The sequence below is a fragment of the Pseudopodoces humilis genome, chromosome 1, assembly GCF_049639895.1.
Source record: "Pseudopodoces humilis isolate 2021_Gansu_Grassland_sample_001 chromosome 1, ASM4963989v1, whole genome shotgun sequence".
Classification (NCBI taxonomy): Eukaryota; Metazoa; Chordata; class Aves; order Passeriformes; family Paridae; genus Pseudopodoces; species Pseudopodoces humilis.
This window is the reverse complement of record NC_142200.1, coordinates 66,216,470-66,240,067: the sequence shown is the minus strand read 5'-3', so window position 1 is coordinate 66,240,067 and position 23,598 is coordinate 66,216,470. Positions and strand designations below refer to the sequence as shown.

At 38.4% G+C, this 23,598-nt stretch overlaps 1 protein-coding gene across 11 annotated transcripts in view; it reads left to right on the top strand.

Annotated features, from left to right (window-relative positions):
* The window catches only part of FHOD3 (formin homology 2 domain containing 3), a 377,738-nt gene that overhangs the window by 47,715 nt on the left and 306,425 nt on the right, over nucleotides 1–23,598 (top strand). For all 11 annotated transcript variants that reach the window (XM_005527828.3, XM_088051905.1, XM_088051887.1 and 8 more), the window contains exon 3: nucleotides 5,796–5,860. In XM_005527828.3, coding sequence (XP_005527885.2) covers nucleotides 5,796–5,860 — 65 coding nt within the window. The remainder of the gene's footprint in view (nucleotides 1–5,795; nucleotides 5,861–23,598) is intronic.

Sequence of the window (23,598 nt, the reverse complement as noted above, 5' to 3'; positions counted from 1 at the left end):
ACCAGGTTGAGGTTAGTTTTCATACAACCTCTGCCCCCTTTGGGATAAATAGGCAACAGATTATGATAGTTCAGCTGGGTTCAGTAACCTGTTATGTTTGCTTTGGTAGTGGTTCTGAAGGATGATGAAAAAATCATCTGCTTATTTCAAGAGAGGCTTGGAGTCAGGTAAATGTATGCCTGGCTCATTTAATTTCCTCTGGTTCGGAATTGGCCTTTCTGTGAGTGATTGTCTGTACTTCATAGCAGTGTGAAAAATTGAATATGGAGGGAGCTGGAGGCTGGGGGAGCAGCAAACCTTCCCGTCTAACAACAACTAAATAATGAAAATACAAGGTACCTGTACTGTTTGCCAGTATATGATTTTATTTTCCTTTCCTTTTCTTGATTTGGTGAAACTTAAGACAGTAAACCTTACATAAGCTGTAGGTTTTTATGTAGCTTTGAAAGTTAAAAGCAGGCTGCGGCTGGGAACTGCTTGCTCTTTATAGCGCTCCTCTAAAGTAGGATGATGAAGGGCATCAGCTGTGCTGTTAGCCTGGTGCAGGGGGAAAGGTGAGGTCCATCCTCTGGACCCCAGTTATTACAGTCCCTTTACTGCTATCGCCAGTTTAAATTGAAACTTCTAGTGTTCATCTACCACCACATCTAGGCTATCTTTCCAGAACCTTGGCTGGGATCTGAGGGAATGGATACTCATTTGTTGAAATATCCAAACTTTTATGTGCACAAACAAACTACTTTGTAGTTTTAAAAGGTTTTGCATAATCGTACTTTCTAGCAAAGCAAATTATTTTTCTCTCCGAATTATCCTCAAGAATTATTTCTGTCTACAAGTGACTGATAATACTAATCTTAATGGATGGAATCTCTGCTTGAAACAGAGTAAAATGAGATTCATGGGAATATGCTACTTGAAAACTACTCTCAGGGTGGGATATGAGTGCCTATTATAATATATTTATTTATTTTAAAAAAACCCAAAAAACAGTCACCCCAACAAGATGCATCACTCTTAGTTGCTGTGTTGCCATATGAATGCGTGCAGCATTGCATGAAAGATTCAGGTCCCAGTTTGCTTTTATGAGGTAGCTTTTTCATGTACTTTATATATTTCAGAAATAGAAGAGCATGCAGACCCTAGCTAAGAGCAGAGCTTAGACACTCTCTTACCTACATTAAGTGAAAAGATTGAAATTTTTTGTGAGCTAAAATCATGGCTTCTAACATCATTGGACTCAGCTTCTGCTTATGACAGCCTTTTGACAATTCAGAAGTCTGGGACAGATTTTATTTTTTGAGCAAACACAATGAAGAATAGTAAGTTTGCTTGTGTGTGGCTATAGAGTATTATTAAAACCACTGCAATTTGTCTGCTGCTGTGCTGTAAAACTGTAGCTTTTTCCATGGTTGTCAAGTATTGTGTAGAAAGCAGAACACGAGGAACCCAGAAGGGTGTAGCATGGCCTTTTGTAGAATTAACACCTTTAATCTAATAAATATTGTTTATCGAGTTATTAAGCACTTGCTAAAAAAGTTTGAGAAGTGATTTTCTTTGGTTTTAAATGATAAAATAATGTGTTTTCAGAAGCAAGAGATTATTTTAAGAGGCTAAATTTATTAAATTGATATATATAGGCCTTTGGAAGAATATTAGGAAGTCTGAATAGTTGCTGTCCTGAAAGAAAGAAAACATTGAAATAGAAAATGTATGTTAATTGATGCATTCTCCTATTTTACAAAGATGAGATTGCTCAAGGAAATGATTGTGGTCTGTCTTGCTCATAACGCCAGTGAATCTTAAATGGATATTTACATAAAAATCCAATTTTTAATACCAGCAGGCCTTTAGTATAGGTCTGAAAAGAGGAATGTAATGTCTTAATAAAATAGACTATCTTAAAATTTCCTCTCAAAGTTTCCTTGAAGCATTAAGAGGAAAACTGTGTATTGTTTTTTTTTCATGTGTGGTTTTGGGGTTAAATTATTATTATTTTGTTTATTAACACTTTTTCCCCTCTGTACCCCTAACAACATTCTGGGTATTTTTTTTCTGGTCAAGGGTTTGCTTGGTTCAGACAAAGGCTTTACTTCAAAACAAGCAACTGTTTAAGACAACCAGTTGAGGAACTATTTTCAAAATGCCATTCAAGTGGCAGTTGAATTTAGTGAAGCTATTTGTAGTGTGGTACATAAACAATGACAAAATAAAACATTTGTGTTATGTAAGACAGGCACTCAGTGAGTTGTTGGCATATGTTTATTTACTTCAATTTACTAGAGAAGCTGAGTATAGAAAACATTTTGTGTCTTGGTAATTCCAAAGACTAGAAGTTAATTTTATGGCAATAATGGTTCTGATCTCAAAAGAGATCAAAAGAATGCTATGCCAGCACAATATGTGAAATTTGCCTACTCGTCTACTGTTAAATTGCAGCGATTAAATTAACTCTATTAAATGCTTCTTGGATTTTTTAAAAAATAAATTGTAGCCAGTTGCACTCACTGAAACATTTTTTTTAAAAAAAGTCATATTAAAAATACAGACCTTAGTTAAGAGTAGATTGCAAATTTTGTTACATGTCTAAGTTTTGTTTTTAATAAATGAATCTTGTTTGTTGGAAATATTCGTTTCTGCAGTGTATTTTTCAACCTATTACATTTTTACTACAAATGGCCTGTCTGTCCTGTGGCACCTCCCCCTTCCCTGACCTGCTATCACAAGCTTGCCTACAGGCATGTTTTTTAATGCTGTTTGGCCAGTAGTTCATGAGTCTGTGAAATCATGGGTGGATTTCAAGTTACCCTTTTTTTTTTTTTTTTTTTGGCATTTATTATTGTAATATGCTTTCCAGGAAACTGGTATGTGTAGACTCATGGATGTAATAATTTTCATAGGTGATCTTAATTTTGCAAAAGTGTTATTTATATTGCATGATAGTAAAAAGTGTTAATCAGGAAATTGCATAGTTTCTAATTTTTTACATGTGACTGATCTTATTATAATTAGCTGCTGTGGGGTAAATCTAGTATGCCTGAACCCCATGAAATGCCTCTGTTGTGATGATCATGATGTGGCCTGGGGGGAAGGGGGGGAATGCACCATTGTAAATGAGTCTTCATCTTTGTGATTTCTGGGGCTTGAATCATATTGATTTTGCTAGGCTGGAAAAATTGCCAATGCAACCAGTGGCAGATAAAAATCAATGTTTGTGTGTGTGAGAATTTTCTGTCCTGGGAGGTATTACAGTTGGAACAACAGCGTAGAGCAGCCAGTAGAAGAGAGCTTGCTCTGAGTTTTGCTTATAATTTTCAGGGGTCTTTGTAAGGAGGTGAGGTGGAGAAGGAAGTAGCACCACTGTTGAAGCTTGGAGAACTACCAATAAAAAAGGTCTTGTTTCTATTAAGAAACATTGTGCATTAGATTTTTAGAAAAGAGGAGGAAACTATTAAATTGCAGTGGGCCTGAATCTCTACAGGCTTTAAAATGCTGGTGATTTCTCAGGTCCTTGTGTTTATTTACTCTCTGATAGCTGGGCAGTACCTGTTGTCTGTTCTTTCAGCAAATTACCACAGACCTGTAGAATTCATCCGAAAGCTGGTGAAGTCATTGTACCCTATAGACTGCTAAAACACTAGAGAGTGCTATGATAGTAATGTCCATTATTTGTTAAATTAGCAGTTTCTTTTAGTTGAGTAGATTTTCGGGATGGGAAGAATAAGATGTCTGATTATATAGGCTTCCTTTTCCTTTGCTAACTCTGGGCTATCCTTTTAAAATTCTGAAATAAACAATCTTTACTCAATTCTTCCATTTTTTAATTTTTTTAGAATTTGTGTATGTCAGGTCTATCAATAAGTCCATCAAGGAAGGGAGATCAAGAGAAACAGTTTCTGTACAGAATCAGATGTTGGGAAGGGCAGGAGTTTTGGTCAAAAATTCTTTACTGACTTGGCAAATTAAATATTCCGGATGAGTCCTGGCACTCCTGGGGTGAGGAACAGCTGTTAAAAATCTGCAGAATATGAATGCAGGCAAAGGTTGTGTCCAGCCAGAACAACAGGAGGAGTTTAGGTGGACAGAGAAGGCAGTCTTAAATCTGGAACTGCTCCAGGGAATTTCACAGTCCAAACTACAGTCTGCTTTTGTGTTGGCAGTAGCATTTTCTGATTGGCACGTCAAGTTTTTAAGAGAATGGTCACACTTTGCCCACTTTGTCCTAATGATGTCCAAGTGGACCCATTAAAGAGTAATTTTGATTAAAGGTTTTTGGGTTTGTTTTTTTTTTTTAAAAAAAACAACAACTCTGTTAAACATTTTGGTTTTTTTTTTAATCTATAGAGAAATGTTGCATTCTGCAATGGAACTAAGTCCTCTATTAGCAAGTACACAGGTCAACATTAACCACTTTTTTCAGGTCCTTATTTTTTTATTTTCTCTTATATTTTCCTAGGGACAATATTTTTCTGAAAATGCTTGTTACTACTTCCTTTTCCTTTCTTCCCCTGCAGATCTTTCAGAGAAGTAATATGAAACTTTTTGCTTGATGAATGAAAATAATTTAAAAAAAAATTGTTCTGCAGAATAACTGTGGACAGGAAGACAGTAAGGCAGGGAAGTACTTTTTTTTGTTACTAGAAAACTGTTTTAAGTTATAGACAGTAGAGGATTCTGCTGGGTGTCTGTATAAAGGGTTTGGCCCTGAAGCCTTTCAGCAGAGTTGCAAAGTATGTAACTGAGAAAGATAATGCTGGTTTGTACTCTAACTTGTATGTAGCTATGGTTTGTATGACACAAACTAAGCTGCATCTGATTGTGTTCTAAAAACAGTGTGCTTTCATGTGTGGTTTCCCACAATAAATTCACTGAATCACAGAGTGTGAGGTAGGAAGAGACCTCTCGAGGTCACCTGGGCCACCTAGAGACAATTGTCCAGGAACTGCATTTTTAGTTTTAGAGAAAAGAGGGAGAATATGCTTCTATACAAGCATAAAAGATATCTGTCTTTTCTTACCCTCCCCCCTTCCATCAGGTGAGCAGGTTTGGGTGCAGAGAAAAGGTGTTATTGATGCCCTCATGCCAGTTTGCAGGTGTAGAGCCAAGAAATCAAGAACTGTGCTCTTGTCCAGGTTGAGGAAATGCAACTAATGATAATTTGACTGAAAACCAAATGAGGTATTTAGCAGCTAATTTAAATAGTCATTGCATTTTAGCCCAATATGGAATTGAGAGTCAGAGTGAAGAACATCAGTTTTGCCTCTTTGAATGAAAAACACACAGCTACTTTTGTGCTTTAAAAACCCATTAGGCTACATAAGCAGGCAGATCTGTGAAAGTGTCAACAACCTCTTGTTTAACCTCAGATTTTCTTTTAATGCTTAATTATACTTAGCATTAAAGTATTTCTGTGAAAACTAAAATGTACAGTCATCACTTGATACTTCCCTAATACAGTTTTCATTGTTGTGGGCTGTCCTTGGTGAGTGTCCAGATGCCAGCCCAGCTGCTCTCTTGTTCCCTGTCGCCAGCAGAAGGGAGGGGAAATAAGGTAAAAAAACTTGCTGTTTGAGATAAAGATGGAGAGATCACTTAACCATTGCTATCATAGACAAAACAGTCTTGGCAAGGAAAACTAATTTATTGCAAATTAAAATGGAAGTTGATTATGAGAAACAAAGACGAAATTTCTAGTGTCTTCCCTTCCCTCCCACCCTTTTTTCCCTAGGCTTAAGTGGACTTGTTTATTTTCCTCTTCTTCCTCACTATACCTTTACATACTTTTCTTCTCTTTTTAGGAGGGGCAAGAAGCACAGCATAATTCTGAGAACCCAGCTATCAGTGAGAGTCCATGCCTGCATTGGTAAGTTAAGTTCCACGTGTCTAAAAGAGAACAAATAAACAGAATCGATTTCCAAGAAGCAAATCTGGGGAATATGAATCAGACTTGACTGTGTTTCAAATTGACGACAATGGCAAATAAATTGATTTTATTGTTTTGTTTGTTGCATGCTGAAATTAGGTTGTATTAGCTACATTACCCTTAAAGCATGTTAAACATCACAGGGAAGTATAGTATTTGACAGTGAAGTCAGATGGTTGGGTGGTGCTTTGAAGAATCTTCAATTACCTGTCTTGTCCCAGCCTTTGTGTGCACCTGAAAAAGACTGTGCTCTGGATGGGGAATGGGACCTGAAGAATTGTTGGCTGACAGAGCTAACTGCTATATTTTAATAGCATGTAAAGTTTATTACTTCACATCTTGCAGTCTTGGCTGTATATTTGTCATTATAACAGTGTCAGTGTCTTAAAAACCCTGGTTAAAACAATGTTGTAACAAGAAGTCTAATGGAAGTCATAAGGTGCATGTCAAGAGCTTTAAGGTTGCATGAACAGAGGCTGATGGTCTGGCATGGTGTTAATATGTTCTCTAGCATTCTACAGAGCAGAATGTTTCACTGAGTGTCAGTGGCAAAGCTAATGCTCATGTCCTGGTGACAGTGTGACAAATTCTATGGAGGCTGGTTTTAAAAATAATAAAGTCCTGTATGTCTGTGCCAGAGTTGTTTTCAGCTTCTACGTAGTAGATTCAACAGTTATAATATGTTTAATTTATCTTGCTACAAGAGATCATAGCTGAAGCCTTGAAATATGGGTGTCTTCCTTAAGAGGAGGAGGAGAAAGTCAAAGTTTTGTGCCATTTCTACTGTGACTTTAGGAGGATTCAGGCTTTAAATACAGCTAAACTTTTTCCCCTGCACCCAGAATATGTTATGAAATGGCATTTCTCAGAATTTAAACTGAGTGTAAGCAACCTACAGAATTCCACAAATACCTCTCATTGAGAATGATCTCTAGGCTTCTTTGTGCAGGAATGGTTTCTCCTCTACTACCATTGACTTGAGGAAGAACAGTAGAGCAAGCATACGTGTTAAGTGTTAGAGAAGGAACAGAGATGATGCAAGCTCTAAACTGATTTTATAAATGTGAGTGAAATTAAGAACAGCTTGGAGAAGATTGTTCTTGTTAGGTGTGGATGTATATTTGGCAAAACAGACTAGTGCAGCAAGACAAGATTTGATAAGTTTCCCGGATTGAGGTTTTATAAAAATAATTTTCTTGTAACTTTTTTTTCTTTTCTCCAGCGTGCAGCCATCGAGGAATTGGAGCACATAAGGTTCTTAGCTTCAACATGTGGTTGCATTGTTGTTATCTGTTTTCATTCAAGCTTACTGTGGGCAATTAGCCATATTACTGTGGATGCATCTTAATTGTTCCTGTGTGAAAGTGTAGTCCCTTGTCAGGTGCTGTTTCTCTCTGGCAGCAGTGATGCATTCACCAGTGAGTACAGAGGAAGCCAGGCTGCAAAACTTGAGTCCAGATTTCAAACTCCTAGAGAAGAGGTGTGTTTGGATATGGGCTTTTGGCTTGATTCATTATAGCCAGAAAAGCCAAATGCAAGTTCTGGTTCTAATTTCCATCCCCCTTGCTGAAATTTAGGTTTTTTGGGTTAAGTTTTTGTTTCAGCTCCTGGCTTGATGTAACGTAGTCTCTTTTCTCTTATTTTTTCTTTGTTTTTGCATATCAAGCCTGTCTTATTTTTTGGTATGGGATAGTTTGAAAGAGTCAGGGAGCATTCTGTGTTTCTTACTACTGGCACTGTTTGCAGAGCTGTGCCTGGCAGTCAGACCTTCACAGAATAAAAGTTATTTCACTGGCACAGTGGGTACTGCTTGTGTGTGTGTGTGCATCAGCTTCCTGTTAACATCTCTTTTGAAATGCAAGCATTAGGTTTAGATGTTAAAAGATATGTTACATATTTGGAGTAGAAGCCAGGAGCTGGAGGAATCCGAGATGGTGTTATGTGGAGTAAAACTGTCATGCTTTGGGTGTTTTCTTTCAGTCTTCACAGTCTCCATGGGAAGCGTTGTGGTTAAGCAATGTTACTGACTTTGGGAAGTCCCCAACAGGTAGCTAGGGCTGCTTTCTGAGAAGGTGTGGTTTGTTATGTAGTGACTTGTCTGCAGAACCTCCTGTCATCTTTGTATTCAGCATTTTACTTTGTTCTGAAGAGCTGATAGGTGTAAATAAATAGATCTCCTGCTAAGTTGGATCAATATTTTTTTCCTTCTTCCTAACTTATTGTACTTTTAAATTGTGAGAAATAACAGAAGTGTTTACGTTCAGATGTCCAGATAAAGTTTTCCATCGTTAGTGACTTCGAATCTCTGGGGAATTCATTTGGCTTCAGTGTCAGAGGATGTACTGACTACAGGCCAATATTTTTGAGTCCTGGGAAGACTTAGCTAGTCCCATGTCAAGTGGGGTAGGGTTTTTTGGTTTTAAGCAGAGCAGGGAAGGAATCATACTTAATAACTTGGGTGCAGAAGTTGTGGTATATTCAACCCTGTTAAATACGAGTCCCTCTTAAGCACCTTAATTTAATGCATTAATACTTTCTCTTCTTTTTTTTTTTATTTAAACTCTCAGTTTGAGTTCTTTTCTTATGTATGTACTAAGGACTTTCAGCATGAAGGAACAAATTTTCTTTTAAATATTACTATATTCTCCCATTTGGCTTAATACTGATAAAATTATTAGGATTAATTAATAGCTAATACTTTTAAGTGGTTTTAATACCAATTTCAATATTTAGACTGTTTCTTTATATCAAAAGAGCATTGCTGAAACCAATTCTGTTCAGAAAATATAACTAATTGAAAATTATAGATGTATTTTTTTACTTGCTGATGTCCAAAGACCTTAGTGGAGGAATCATAGAATAGAGAGGGTTGGAAGGAGCCTTAAAAATCATCTAGTTCTAACCCCCTGCCATGGGCAGTGATGCCATCCACTAGAACAGGTTGCTCAGGGTCTCATCCAGGCTGGCCTTCAACACTTCCAGTGACTGGGCATCTACAACTTCTCTGGACATCCTGTTCCAGTGCCTCACCACCCTCACAGTGAAGAATTTCTTCCTAACTTTTAATTTAAATCTGCCCTCTCTCAGTTAAAAACCACTGCCACTTATCCAATCACTAGCCACTGTTCTTTTTTAAAAGACTCTTTTGATTACCACACGGCTGCTATAAGGTCTTCTCGAAGTCTTGTCTTCTCCAGGCTGAAGAGTCCCAGTTCTCTCAGTTTTCACAGAAGAGGTGACCAGAGCACTGGAGCATCTTTATGCCCTCCAGTCCTGTTCTACTAGGTCCACATCCTTCCTGTGCGGGGGACCCCAGAACTGGATACAGTGCTCCAGGTAGAGTCTCACAAGGGCAGAATAGAGGGGCAGAATCCCCTCATTAACCCTTCTGACCACACTTTTGATGCAGCCCAGAACAGGGCTGGCCTTCTGGGCTCTGAGTGCTCCTTAAATCACATAGTGTCAACTGTAGGGTTTTTTCCCACAAGCTTTCAAATTTGACCTTTTATTCAAATCACATTTATTACGAGTTACTACCCTTGTGGGAAAAGTCTTTTTAGTATTTTTTGGCAGCCATATGACTTTGTGTTTAGTTGTGTTTTAACATTATTTTAGTTTGTATATATTTAACAATTACAGGGCTCAGCTGAAGTCTTGATAAAGTCTAATGTAAATGAGTATGTAAATATAGAGAGTGAACACCAACAATATCAAAAGTTTTAGAACCTGAAACTAAATGGAAGGTTTTCGTCAGAGCAACATTATGACAGTGAAGTTTTAAAGATCCTTATCAGCTCCACTTTTCCTGCAGAAGGACTTGGTTTAACCATTAGGTCCTTGGATGGCCAGGTCTGTTTGCAGCTCCTGCTTCATTTGTTTGTTCATTGCTTCATAGTTTTTTCCTTGAAATCTGATGTGATCTCTGAGAGAATAGGCACCATTTGCTCTTACATATCTGAATGGCCCCATGTCCTCTTCTAAAATGCTTATGTCTGTGATGTTAAATCAGGGGTGTTGCAATCAATGCTGAGAATTGTATTTGGACAGGGATCCATGACAATGACTTAGAATGATTCTGCCAAAGGAAGTTTGATACAAGCTTCAGTTGTTAATACAATGTAATACAAGAAGAATGCAAATAACAAAAGTTGATGTGATTCTGAGTGCGTGTATTGACCTGGGATTACTTAGAGTACTGTGGCTTGGAAGGTCAGCAAATGTTGTAAGGAGTATTTTAAATTTTACTAATTTTTTTGTGTCAGTTTATTATTAAAAAACACCCCCAAACCCCAAACCAAATAAACCAACAAAACCAACCAAAACACACACCCAGGACCCCTTGTTGGTTATTTAAAATGCTTTTGCACCATAAAAATACTTTTTTTTGTATGGTTATATCCCTCTACTATGTTTGTGCAAAGTTTTCTTTTATCTGAAAATAGATTAAAATAATTTACATAGATATTTGTGTATATTACATGTCATAGTTTGATCCAGTGAGGGACCTAAACAGAGTACAAGTATATTATTGGAAGAGTCTTGCAAAATACATAATACAGCTTTGGTATTAGTTGTTATAACCATTTTATAATCCTGTTCTGTTGTCTCATGCATGTGAGTAGATGCAGAGTTACCCCTGCAGTGGATTATTCCCGACTCTGGGACACTAGTGCTGCAGTGCTGCACAGCAGCTCTTTCTAGCCCCTACTATCTGGGCATCTGTGTTAACCAGCAGTGTTAGCACCAATAACCCAGCCTTTCCACAGAGCTCTTGGGATTATCTTTTTGATATCCCCTTGCTCTTAATATCATTTATGAAATGTAGCCATAAATATCTTCTTGAGCCTGTATTGTTGTGGGATACCTGAGGGCAGCTGCAAGCTGGTTGTAACCAGGAGACTAGTAGAAGCCAGCTGTTTTTATTTGTCCTGTAATAGTTGAACTATGCAGCTAGTCCTTTTTTTCCATATACAGTTTTCCCTTCTGTTATCCATTATGTGGACTTGTTGTATGTGTTAGAGCAGATATGATTAGATTCTGCAACTATTTCTGCATCTATTGAACCTTCTGGTAGGACTTGTACCTGAAGCACGTGGAGGGAGCACAAGTTCCCAGTGGAACCACAGTGCTTTCACAGACAAAATCTTGTTTTGCATCTGTAATCGTACCTGGCCCTTTTTTGCACAGAAGCTGAGATACATGGGCTGAAAAGGGGAAAAAAAGTGTTTCTTTCTCTTAAGAGTATAGCATTGAAGTGTTGAAAAGTCAGTGCTGTTATAGTTAAGGAAATGTGAAGCCATGTTGCATTTCATTCTCTGAGAGCAAAGTTAAGCATGTGCCCATGTTGGTACTGTCTCACATGAGATGCTTCTCCCTGCAAATATCATTACGTCATTTCATCTTTCTGGAATTTGTGCGTTTGCTGAGTGCCGGAGTAGGTTTTTCATGGCCATGGACAATGTGAAGTTCCTCTAGCTCACACTTTAAAAACTTGTTGCTTTGTTTTGTGCTTTTAAAGGAAATAATTTACGGATTTTAGAATAAACAGCTTTCTTTTGATAATGGAGTTTCTGAGCACACTAAGAGAAGGAGTCTTACTAAATAAATTTCCTAAAGGAAGCTTAACTGTGGGAATGTGTGCTCTTCATTTGGGCAAGTAGTGATACATTCCAAAGAAAGGGAGGAACTTTGGGTTGTTTGAAGGACATTTTACAGTTTTATGTTCAGTGCTAGGCATTCCTAATAGAAGACATTTTCACTCTGAGAGAGGGAACATGTGGAGAGCATTAGCAGCTCAGTAAAACGTGCAACCAATTCGGATTTAATTTAAAGGGAACAAAAGAGGTGCCTTGAGAATTTGTCGGAAGCGCTGTGGTTTTGCCTTCTTTGCGCTGATGGTAACAGGAGAGAGAGAGAGAGAGAGGTGAGTTGAAATTACTTTATCAAATATCTTCTTAGCATAATTGGGACCAAAAAGACTGTGATTAATGGATTTAACGGTGCTACACAGGGATCTTGCATGCATTATGGATTTGTAATCGTGATATGCTTCCTATGGCTCTTGCTGTAATTTGGTAAAAGTCCTGACTTAAATGAAGATAATAAACAACATGCTTATTAGATGTAAACTGACATCACACAAATTGAAAAAATCTGAGAAGGAATGCCAGAACTCAGGGGGAGTTTTTTAAGGGTTAGACTTTTTTTAATAGAATAATTGGAGTTCTGTTTAAGGCAGTGCACACAGTACTTACTGGGGCCTGCATCCAGATGTGATTGGAGATATCTCTTCAGCTCTCTTTGAGAGAAATGTGAAATAGCTGCAAAGACTGTGATAAAAATACCTTTTTCAGCTTTTAGGATTATTTAAATTTTCTTTCCTGAGAATGTGGAACGCAGATGCTCTAAGTAAAATCCCCCGGTTCCCAGATCAGATTACTTTGTGAAAAATCTATCCATATAAATAACTTGTGGTTTTGCTTTAAAAATGTACACCTCTTTAAATTGAAATGTTAGATTTCTGTTGTACTCCTAGTGCATGTGTTTAGTCAGCCTCCTTTGTGGGCATGAACCATGGTACTTCCCCATAACCTGTGATTTACCTTCTGTTATCTCACTGAGAAAGCTCTGGGCCAGTCCTGTAGGATCTCTGAATTTGTTTGAGACAAGGGTAGATTTCCAAGATCTGCCATGCATATTTGATTTAAATTATAATACTTAAATAGAATTTGTAGCAAGAAGAACCAAGATGCTGTAGAGCAGATAAGGGCTCCATTAGCAGTGGCATTTTCATATTAAAGTGGTAGATTCTTGAGTTAGATGGGCTTGTTCCAGATTGGAAAGGGCATCTGTGGGGCATGCTAGTGGGATGCTTTTCTTGTCTTAGGAAGCATTGTTTTAAAATGTGAAAGCTTAGCTCACTCAACTCACACTGGGAAGTCTGCAGAAATTGAGTGAAATGTATCTGAATCCAGATATCCTCTTTCTGACTTTTTTTCCTGACAGCTTTCCTCTCTTCCTCTTTTTTTTTTTTTTTTTTTTTCCCAGATGTAAAAATCTGCAAGGAAAATGGAATCTCTTTTTGACTCTGAATAGTGTGATTTAAAACAAGTCTTATTTTAAACAAAATTCCTCATTCATCTTCAATAGTAACATAAAGGCAACCATCTCCTCATAAAGCCAGAAAAAGAAATTAGTATCATACTTTGCTTCCCACTGGCCAGCAGAAGTCCATTTAGATTTCTTTCAGATTTTTTATCCTAAAGTAATTATACAGTATCATATTATTGATATAAGGAATTTTTGTAAGTGGATTTTTCCCCCTGCAATCTAAACATGTCTTCTTGAAGATTAAAAAAAAAAAAAATTTGTACAAAATTGTACAAAAACTGTTTATAGCTGCTTATAATGGACTCCTTTGAAAATAACTGGTTACAACAGTTGTATCTACGTCAATGAGGTCAGTGCTATTGATAGCACATCAATAGCTGTTGATAGTTTTCCTATAGTATCCCTTTCTGGCTATTTGCACTTCCCATATACATTATAGATATTTAAATTGACAGACAAAGCAGTTCTTCCTCCTATGGTTGGTATTCAGATTGTTGAACTCACTTTTCTGTAGACTGAAGTACAGCATGTTCAAGCCCTTGATTAGGGAGAAAAAAGTTCACATTAAATATCTTCAAATAAATTAGCATTACACTTGGAAAAGAACAGAGTTATTTGTTTCCTGTCTTCATGTAAACCTGCTCTATACGTAAGATATAAACCAAACAAGCGAATTTAATTCAGATTAGTTCTCTTGAAACAGTCCAGCACTCTCTCATGTTTTAAGCTTTACCCTGCAAAACAGTAAAACAAAGTTAAGGACATAAACTATGTAATAGAAATTAGAAGCTGTTACTTAAAAGCTGTGGGTTTGGAATAGGAAATGTCGGTATTTCCATGTGATGTTGTTTTCTCCCCAACTTCTGATTTAGCTTTGTTTGTAAGGAAGGTAGAGGGTTGCCAATTTTACTTAAGTGAAATTAGGCTAAATATAGTTCCATCCTCTCTAAGGTGTTCTGAGATGCATGACCTGTATGTACATGTAGTGTAATAAAAGGGAAGAAGGAGCATTAGTTCCTAAAACAGAGAATCGTGCTACTTTGGAAAGAAATCTTCCCTTCAAAATTAAGCATTACATGTAAGCTTTTGATGCCTTATTATGATGGTTTATTTCATATCAGCTTAAAAAAAAAAATGTATGCATGTCATTGAAATGCAAGGTCAGGAGATGCATGTTTGAACATTATCAGACTGATTATCTTTAGAAATGGTGTAAGCAAAATGTGCAAACTCATGGTCAGTGATGCTGCAAACAAATGCCACTTGCTACTCTTGTGAACTTGATGCAAGTCCAGGTATATGAGTATTGTATTTCAGCCAAGGCTATATTGTTTCAGTCCTTATACTTAGTGAAAGGAAGGTTAAATTTTGTTACCATTTTAAGATCTCACTGTGGAAGACGATATAAAATGCATCTGCTTTCATAATGATGTTCAACTGAGTTTTTATATGGTTTAGTAACTTTTTTTCCCACTATGATATGTAATGATAAATGCACTATCTCATAATTCAGCAGTCAAGAAATAGTTGGTCTGTTGTTGATTTTCATTATGGCATTCAAGTAGTGTGTATTGTTCTTTCCTTGCCTTCAGCTATTCCATTCCTTTTTTATTTATATTCTTTTCATCTTTTTCATGTGCAGCTGCTTTTATTTCTGTAGAAATTAAGATGATTTAATTTGGAAATTGTGTGCTTCTCAATTTATTTCTTTCATGAAAGAAATACTTCAAAGACTGAGGAGCTTTAAATAAATAGGTGGCAGAGCACCCTGATGTCATATATGTTGTTTTCTGTGTCATGTGAGATACACTAAATTGACCTAGTTCCAAGAATAACTTGCTTACTGTCATGAAAAATATTGTGACAATACCTCTGGAAGCATTCAGATGAAATTCTCATCTCGGGCTCAGAACATGCCATGGTCAGATGTGGTCATGAGAGGTGAAAGAAGCACCACTAATTTTCGTTATGGTTTTCTACTTCTATGCGTTTGATGAAACTGGGGAAGTCATGGTATCTCTGTCTGGAAAAGGGGAAAAGAGACATGGCAATATTTAATTGGGAATGTTATGTAATCCAGAATATATGTTTTATTTCACAACTTTTCATGTCTTCAGGTGTTTTTAAGTATGAGCTCTCTTCTGTGGGTGAGAGGGTTTTGTTTAGAGGGGATGGGAGAGTTTGTTTGGTTTTGGTGTTATTTTTTTGGTTGGCTGGTTGATTTGTTTTCTTGTGTTTTTTATGTGCAGTATCTGTATTTTAATACTGATAACAGCTTCTTTTCCTGCTTATGACTCAATAAGGCACATAAAAATTTAGGCTATGAAGAGGTAAAGTTACAAACTCTTTATTTAGAACCCCAGCAGTTTCTGTGGCTGAGCAGAATTCTATTGTAAGATGTAGGATGTCATAAGCTATGTCAATTCATATTTAGAAGTTTGAGATAAGTCTGGTATGTATGAAGTTATAGATCAGGTTTCTTTAAACCTAGCTCTGGTCTTTCTGTTAAAGCATGAAGAGGAGTATGTTGGTAAACCCTTTGCCTAAAAAAGGCGCTGTTTCTGCAGGTTTATTTCTCCCTGTGGCTATCCAGAAGGTTTACACATCAGCTTTAAGGGCCAGAATGTCTAAAATCTGGCATATCCAGTTAACTTGTTTCTGTACTGGGGAGCGAAATATAAATGTTGGATGTCTTCCTTACTTCTTCTCATAATCCTAAATTCAGGTTCAATGGACACTTAAAAGCCTATTCAGATTCAAATGCCTGCGGAGACATTTGATTTCTCTTTGACTTTGTGTGAAACAGAGAAAGCTGAGAGCGTGGAAGATTCTCAGGATGGGCACAGAAGGAGACCTGGGACTGATCTCACCTGTGCCCAGGAGCTGAGGCTTACCTCAGCCCTTTCAACAGTAGAGCTTATTTTGCAATACGTGGGGGCTGCATGAGCTGTTCCAAGTGGGGAGCATGGTGATGATGGTGGCAGGTTGGCAGCCAGCTGTGACTGCCTTTCTGCTTCTTGCTGCTTAGAGCATGCATGAGTGATTCCTTGTAACTGCATCAGAAATACATCAGGAGGCTTCCTTACCTTTTCTTTTCCCCCAGGCTGTTACGCTGAAATGCTTGGTGTTGTGCTTAGGAAAAACTTGCTGTAGAAAATGTGGGTATGTTTGCATGAAAGGTCTAGCACCATAAGTAACAAACCAGAAAACCTTTGTCAAATCCCTTACAGGGGAGTTCTGCCTTATTATTCTCTTCAACAACGCTTACTAATTTTTATTAATGCCAATATATTAAAATTCACACTACATCAAAAACACTTTGGAACCAGAAAGAGTGGGTGAGCAAATAAAATCCATCCCTACATATTTGCTGGAATAGCCAGGTAATACTGCAGTATTCTCAGGGGTGGTGTAACCTGGGAAAAGAGCGCTACAATGATACTCTGAACAGCTTCTTAAAGCCCTGGCTTGTGAGCACATGCTGTGCTTTTGACACAAGGTGAGTACAAGTGATGAATAACAAGCACTTACAGCTACCTTAGACAGCATACTCTGGGGTGTTCTGGTAAATTATTGAATCTCCTGGATTTTCACCCTGAGGTTAGTGGTCTGCACATTGCTGTCACCGTGGTCTTCCTGTTTTATATTGTGTACTGCAGCTGGTGTGTGTGGTCTTCTCTTCTGTACAGTGCATATTTCAGGCTGACATTCAGCCATTTGCAGATCTTTAGGACTGTGGGAGGAGTTTTTCTAACCCAATAGCTGTGAGATTGAATCTTGTTGTTTTAAAGCCACTAAAATGCATATTATTTGGTACCAAGTAGCAGGACCTAAAGGCCCATCTATGAGTTGGCAGTAGCTGTTTGACTAGCTGCCTGTTACCTTGGGGTTCTGGGTACTTTTTTTTACCTGACCCCTGTAGATGCTTGTCAGGAAGGCTGGAAGTGGGAGCAATTCAAACACAGAGATTCCCAGTTTCTAAATTTCTCAGCAGGAAAAGACAAAACAAAAAGCTCAACAGGAAAACCACAGGTGCTATACAGAAAAAGCATTTTTACAATTTTATCTGTTTTGTGAAGACTGAGAACCTTTATACTTACTCTTAAAATAAAAAAAAACTAAAAAAATGATCACCCAGGCCTCAAGAGAGCCCTCCAATGTAAAAACCCCTCCACACGTAACAAGGAAACAGCATGGATTTAGTACTTCTCTCATTTCTTTGAGGCAGGAAAGCAGTAAGACCCTTGCAAGCCTTTTTTCAGCTTCCAGGTTGCTTCAAGTCATCAGGCAGAATTATTCTTTCTCACATTGCTTAAATTGCTTTTAACTATGTAGGAAAAACCTGTTTCTAGGTGAAGGTTTACTGCTGTACTACTTCCGGGGTTTCTCTTGTCAGCCTCCTAGTGACGCCAGGCACGCTGCTCGGCCACTGCATCAACCACTGGGCCTCCTCTGCCATGGGAAACAGAGCCAGTCCAGAGGACACACTGCAGCATCTCAGTTATGGTCCTGCCCTGAATTACTCTTGCTCCATTGACCATAAAGGGAACAGATTTGGGAGAGGGATTGCCCGGTTGAGAGGTATGCACACAGTCCATTGCCCATTTCTGTTTGCTGTCTTCAGAGTCCTGATAGTCTTTCTCGAATTACAGCAGCTTTTTACTGAAATTTGGCTCCTTGCCAAGCTCTGAATATAGTTGCACTGATTTATTTTTCCTAGTTCCTGTCAGGGTCTAATACATAATTTGTGTATGTAAATTTACTTTCTGGAATAACTCCTCTGAAGTTATAGCTGGAAAGAAGTTTTTTAAGAGTGAGTGAGTAAGATTCAGGGATTCAGGCTGTGAGTTACTTCTCTTGGCTCTAAGGGCCATCATATGCAATCAAATGGAGATGGAGTCTGCTCTGCATGTGTACTGAAAGCTTTGCTAAGACTGAGACAGAAATTATCAATGTTGGAGCACGAGACTTTCTGGGCAAACCCTTGCTCCAAGACGTGGTTTGGTGTGAGAGTTGGTCCATTCTACCCTCATGAAAAACCAGTACTACACTCAAATGAGATGGTGCCTTTTGATAACTTGTACCAGCCAGTTTCCAATGGATCAGATATGCAGGTACATGCCTTCCCAGGAGAAGAGCAAAGTTAGAGTTTTACTCTGGTCTTTCTGACATAACCGCTCTCAGAAGAAGCAAGGAGCTTCCCGTGTTGCAGAGCCTGCCATGTTATGTGCCAAGCTGCGAACGCTTAAAAAGGGGTTTTCTTTTCATTTTGTGTCTCTCCTATTGCTGCCGGAGAGTTACTTTCTGGCATTGCCTGCTCCTCTTCTGAGCCTGATGCCCTGCAGCTGGCAGTTTCTGGAGGCGGCTGCCGCCTGTCTGTGCCTCCTGCTGACAGATGGGTCAGTGTCAGGCAGTCAGGCAGCCCCAGCCCCGCACACACAGCCTGCTGCCTGTCCTGCCTTTGAGGGTCAACTCAGCTGTACTTTGGCATTCAGCACCCAGCTGGAAAGATCTTTTCTGTGTTTCCAAAGAATAATAAGTAAAAGGCGGAGACAGTCACTGTGTGGGCTGTAGCTGAACCTGCCTTCTCCCTACCAAAAAACAAGGGATCTTTTTCCAAGGCAGTTGAATGTCCTGGGCAACTAAATAAGATAGCATATAAGAGGTGGCTGTGGCACATGTCAGCATTCACCCCTTTTACCCTGTATCATTGCTAGATAGTGAAATTGTGACTTACACCTGTCAATTCTGCCTTCTTGATATGACAGCCAGCATTACACCAACCCCACTACATCCCAGTGACCTCTTCAGAGCTGTCTGTACTGCTGCTGTTTATGTGCTTGCATGTGCATGACAACATTGCTTTTAAGTTTTCTTTGTTTCTTTCTTCATCAATTGTACATGAAATGTATTACAACCTCAGTACTTCTTATCAGGGTTAGCTTGTTTTCTTCAGGAAGAAAAACAGTAGCACAGTTTGGACGAAGAACCCAAATTCCTATCTGCCCACCCTTTCTTTTCATGAATACTTTGGGGTTAAGTAACATCAGAATTATGCAGGGAACCTCTTATATTTACTTTCATCAACCTCTCATTTCAGAATAAAAGTAGGTGTTGTGGATGGAGCATTTGCTTGCAGATGCATGTTTGTCATTTTGAGCACCATATCAGATTTGGAAGTTGAGTGTTTTAGTGTTACAAGGAAGTTTCTTGGCCAGTGTAAATCAGTGTGGATCCCCACCTTCAGCATTCACCCCTGCCTTTGTCTGTCCAAAGCAATGGCCTGAGAAGCTGGGTCCATCTCTTTTTGTTGGTCTAGGGCTTTTTCAGTAATCCCATGGTGCTCATGGGGCAGTGGGAAATGTGTGTGCAACTGAGAACTTGGCATCTTCCCCTGAATCTGAGGCTCCCAAAGTTCTGCCTCATGCCTGACAAATCAGGCAGCTTGCTTGTGGCTTTCAGGATTTTGAATCAGTCTGAACAAAACACACGCTGGGGAACAAGGTGATGTTCATGTTCTGTGGATTTCTTACATGTTCCCCAAGTGACTGGATTCGTTTTTCCCGTATGAGGTAATTAGGATTATGTTTCTCAGGCTCACTTCTTTGATGGTCTTGGTCAAATATAAGGGGGTTAAATTTCTTGGAAAAATGGGTTTTCCGGGAATGGATATTTCTTTTCCGTTTTGATTTGCAAGACTTTCATTAAAGGTGTTTTAGTGAACAGCCCAGTTTTCTCAATCGTATGTTTATTGTTCCACGTTCTCTTGATTTTTGTAGCTGCGTGGTACTTTGGCTGCTCTGAACTGCACGAGTAGGAAGGCCATATTGTGCTCCTTATGTTCACAGAAAATGAATGAACACCTCTGGACAGCTGCAAAACAAATGCTGGTTAGAGACATTTGGTTCTCTGCTTTCAGCTCTGGAAAGTTCCAGTCTGCATAGGTTTGTTTTTTTTTTTAGGTACCGCCTTTCTTTAAGTGTACTTTCTCTCTGATCATCTCCTGTTCCCTTTTGCAGCTGAATCACATGTGCAGTAGAAAAAACTTTGTGTCTCTTGTCTGGGGACAACTGTGCAGGTAGAAACAGTCCATAGGCAGGATCTGTGGGACCATTCCCTGCTAGCAAGTGAGATAAAAGCATAAAAACTTACTCTGTTTATTTTAAAGGGAAACCACTGTGTAATCCCTAAGAACCAAATAGAAAGAATAATGCTATATCCACCCCTTGCAACATGGATTTGCATATTTGGAAAACTAAGCAGGTAATAATGTAGTGATAAATAACTCCAGCATCCTCAGGAAGCTGTTATTTGTAGCAAGTTGTGAATACATGGGTCTTGGTATTGTGCTTTGATGAAATAAAATAGAGTTGCAAGCACATACAGTGTACAGGTACAGTTCAAGTAAGTGCAGAACTGACTTATGTTATACTGAATGACTGAAAGAAACTATGAAGGTGATTGGTTTATTTTGTACATGATTATTTTACATCAATTAATTAGGTTATTTCCAGTGGATAACTTCTGATTGATTTCCATCTTCCCTCTCAAAAAGAGTGGGAAATCATGAAGTGATTCAAAAGAATCCCTTTGTAAGAAAATGACCTTTGCTGGATCAGATCAAAGGTTCATTTAGACCAGTTCCCCAATCTTTCTGCTTCTCTTTGCAATGGATAATTTGAGTTGTTAAAATGAAAAATATAAAGAAGAGTGATAGTGTTTCACCAGAGTGTTCTCTATTCTCTGGCAGTTTTGTGCTTCAGGGACTCAAAGGTTGTGTCTTCAAGGTGCTGTCTTTGCAGTTTGTCATACTCTATAGATTTTCCTTCTGGGAACCTGCCCAGCTACATTTGAGACCGCCTTCAAATTTCTAGTGTATAGAAAAAAAACACAATATCACAAGCATGAGTTCAAACGATTCAACTGCATCAGGGTGAGGGAGAGGTGTTTTGTTTGTTTGTTCATTTGATTTGATTTGCTTTTTTTGGAGTTTTTTGTTGTTGTTGTTGTTGTTGTTTCTTTTGTTTTTCTTATTTTATACTTGAAATTTGAATTTTATTCCCTGTAGCTATATTGGAAAAGGAGTTCGCTGTTCACCTTCAGCCTTCTGCTGAAAGCTCAGTATCTATCTCTGAGTTGCTCTCCCACACTCTCACCAGATCATCTCTTTAAGGAGTGGAAATCCCCATAAAGGATGAGAAATGTCTGTGAAGTATTTAGGAGTGGCTTGTGTGTTCAGTGCAATAGGCTCCATTGCAAACTGGACTGTCTTTGCTGTGTTATGCTTCCTTAAAATACTTCAACAGTTACCTGCTGTGACAAAGTTGACTAATGGCAAAGTTGAAAGAGCTAGAGCATAATGTATAATGTTCAAGACTCAGGGTCTCACTTGTAATTGCTATCGAAAATGTGGGTACACAGTTTCTTTAAACAGTACTTTAACAATTCTTTCATCTTTGTGTTCCTTTTAAAATAATTCCAAGGATCATTTTGCTCTGGAACAGCTAAAAAGCAGTGTTGCTACAAAACTGTATCATCTGAGCAGCTTCTGAGTGATAAAATTCAGTTCAAGGCCATCACTATATGGAGGGTTTGTAGGATTTTAAGCCCCCTCCAAAATACCCACAAAACCCCCAATGAAAAAAAACCAAAACAAAACAAAACAAAAAACAAAAAAAAACCCACCACACCAACAAATATGTAGCACTGGTCTGCATTGCATTTCATTTGCCTCTTCTGTTACCCAGTAAATATTGGGTGTTCCTTTGTCATTTCTTCACAGCTGAAACTCTTACCTCCTTTGTTCATTCTACTCAGATGTTTCTCCATTTCCCTGTAACGTTTTTGTTCACATTCTTTATGAACCTGGTGATCAGCACAAGGCCTGTTCATCAGATGGGTTCACTAGAGCCTGTATTAAAATTTTCTAGTTATAAATTGGATATAATTTTAGCTCTGGACTTTCTGAGGAGCTAATGAAGATCTGAGCTTGCCATGATACATCTCTTCTGATGTGAAAATGAAGGTGTACCCTGATGCATGTTTATGTGTATTGAAGGAGAACTAACCCTTGTGTTCATTTTTCCACAATGGGTTTGTCTTAACATGAATGTGATTAATCACCACACATCTGTTCTTCATTCTAATCAAAATGTAACTAATACCTCCTTTTGCTTGTTCATCGCTGATTTTTCATGGATCGATAACAGACTCAAGAAAAAGGCTGGCTGTGTTTGGCTGAAATTTGAGATCATTTGAGTAAAATTACTTTAATATAAACAGCAAATTTCAATTAATGTGATTTAGTAAGAAAAATTACTATAGTTTGACAGAAGACAGGTCCTTGCTTTATGAGCTCATTACCTTATCAGAGACAACACCACTCCTCTGTCACTGCAGTTTCCCCTCTACCTGTTGAATTGCCAAAGATACAGTGCTTGTAGGGGTGTTTTCCTCTTCTCCCTCATGACAGTACTTTCGTAAGGCTTGAATGCAAGAATTCTCTGCAGACATTTGCTGAGGATGTTTTCCTCTTTGGAAAGGTCTAGTAGTTCATTGAACTTATTGATGACTTTTAATCATTAGGGTTTAAGAAGGGTCAGTGTGGTGTCCCAACCACTAATGTCATGCCTTGTGCATACATGGGAAGCAAAATGAAATGCAGTGATAGCTTTCTACCTCCTGATCAGCTTGGTCATCTGGGGAAGCTGGAGGACCCTGTTTGTATTCAGGGTTAGCTAAATTCAGGTTGTGGTTTCCAAGGGGGACTTTGCTGCCTCCTGCCCCTCCACCACATTTTTCCATCCTCTTCAGTCCCATGGGTGCCTCTGCTAGACTGTACTCCTTGCTGGATCCACCAGAATTTAGTGGGATCACTGGGAATAATCACAGTCTGTGTCCTGACACAGGAGGGAGACGGCCTCCAAGCAGAGTGCTAAAAGATATTTTATACATTCCTTATTTAAATTATAATTCCTTAATAACCAAAAAAGATGAGCATCCTGATTAAAAAAAAATAAATGTTTTTCAAGTAGGTGCTAAATTTCAGAGGATTAAGAAGAAGCAATCAGCATCACCTGTGCAAACTGGGAATGCCTTATCCAAACCAGTAAAAATGTTCTGTTGAGGAAACTTGTTCCTTGTCCTGCTTCATATCTAATATGTTTTAAATCTCCTGATCTCCTTGTCCTCCTGTCATTTTCACTCTGAACAGATTTTGCCCATTTCAAGCCAGAAACAGTTGCATTAATTGCTGCTCTGGGAGCTTATCTTATCTTGAAATCAGTACCTCTGTTTGTCAAATACTCATATTTTGAAGATTTGGGGTTTTTTTTGGTTTTTTTTTCCCACTTTTTGTTTTGCAGTGTCTTAGAGCTCTGCACTTTGGTCACTGGTGCTTGTTGACCAGCAGGAAATGTGCCGATGATTTCTGGTTTTTTACTTGGTTGTTCAGTCATTGTGAATTCTCATTTGATACTGGTTGAAAATCCTAAAGCTTCACAGTTTGTTTGCATGTGTAAATCTGACCCACAGAGGCGAAGTATGAGGGGTCTGAGGGAACTTACTGC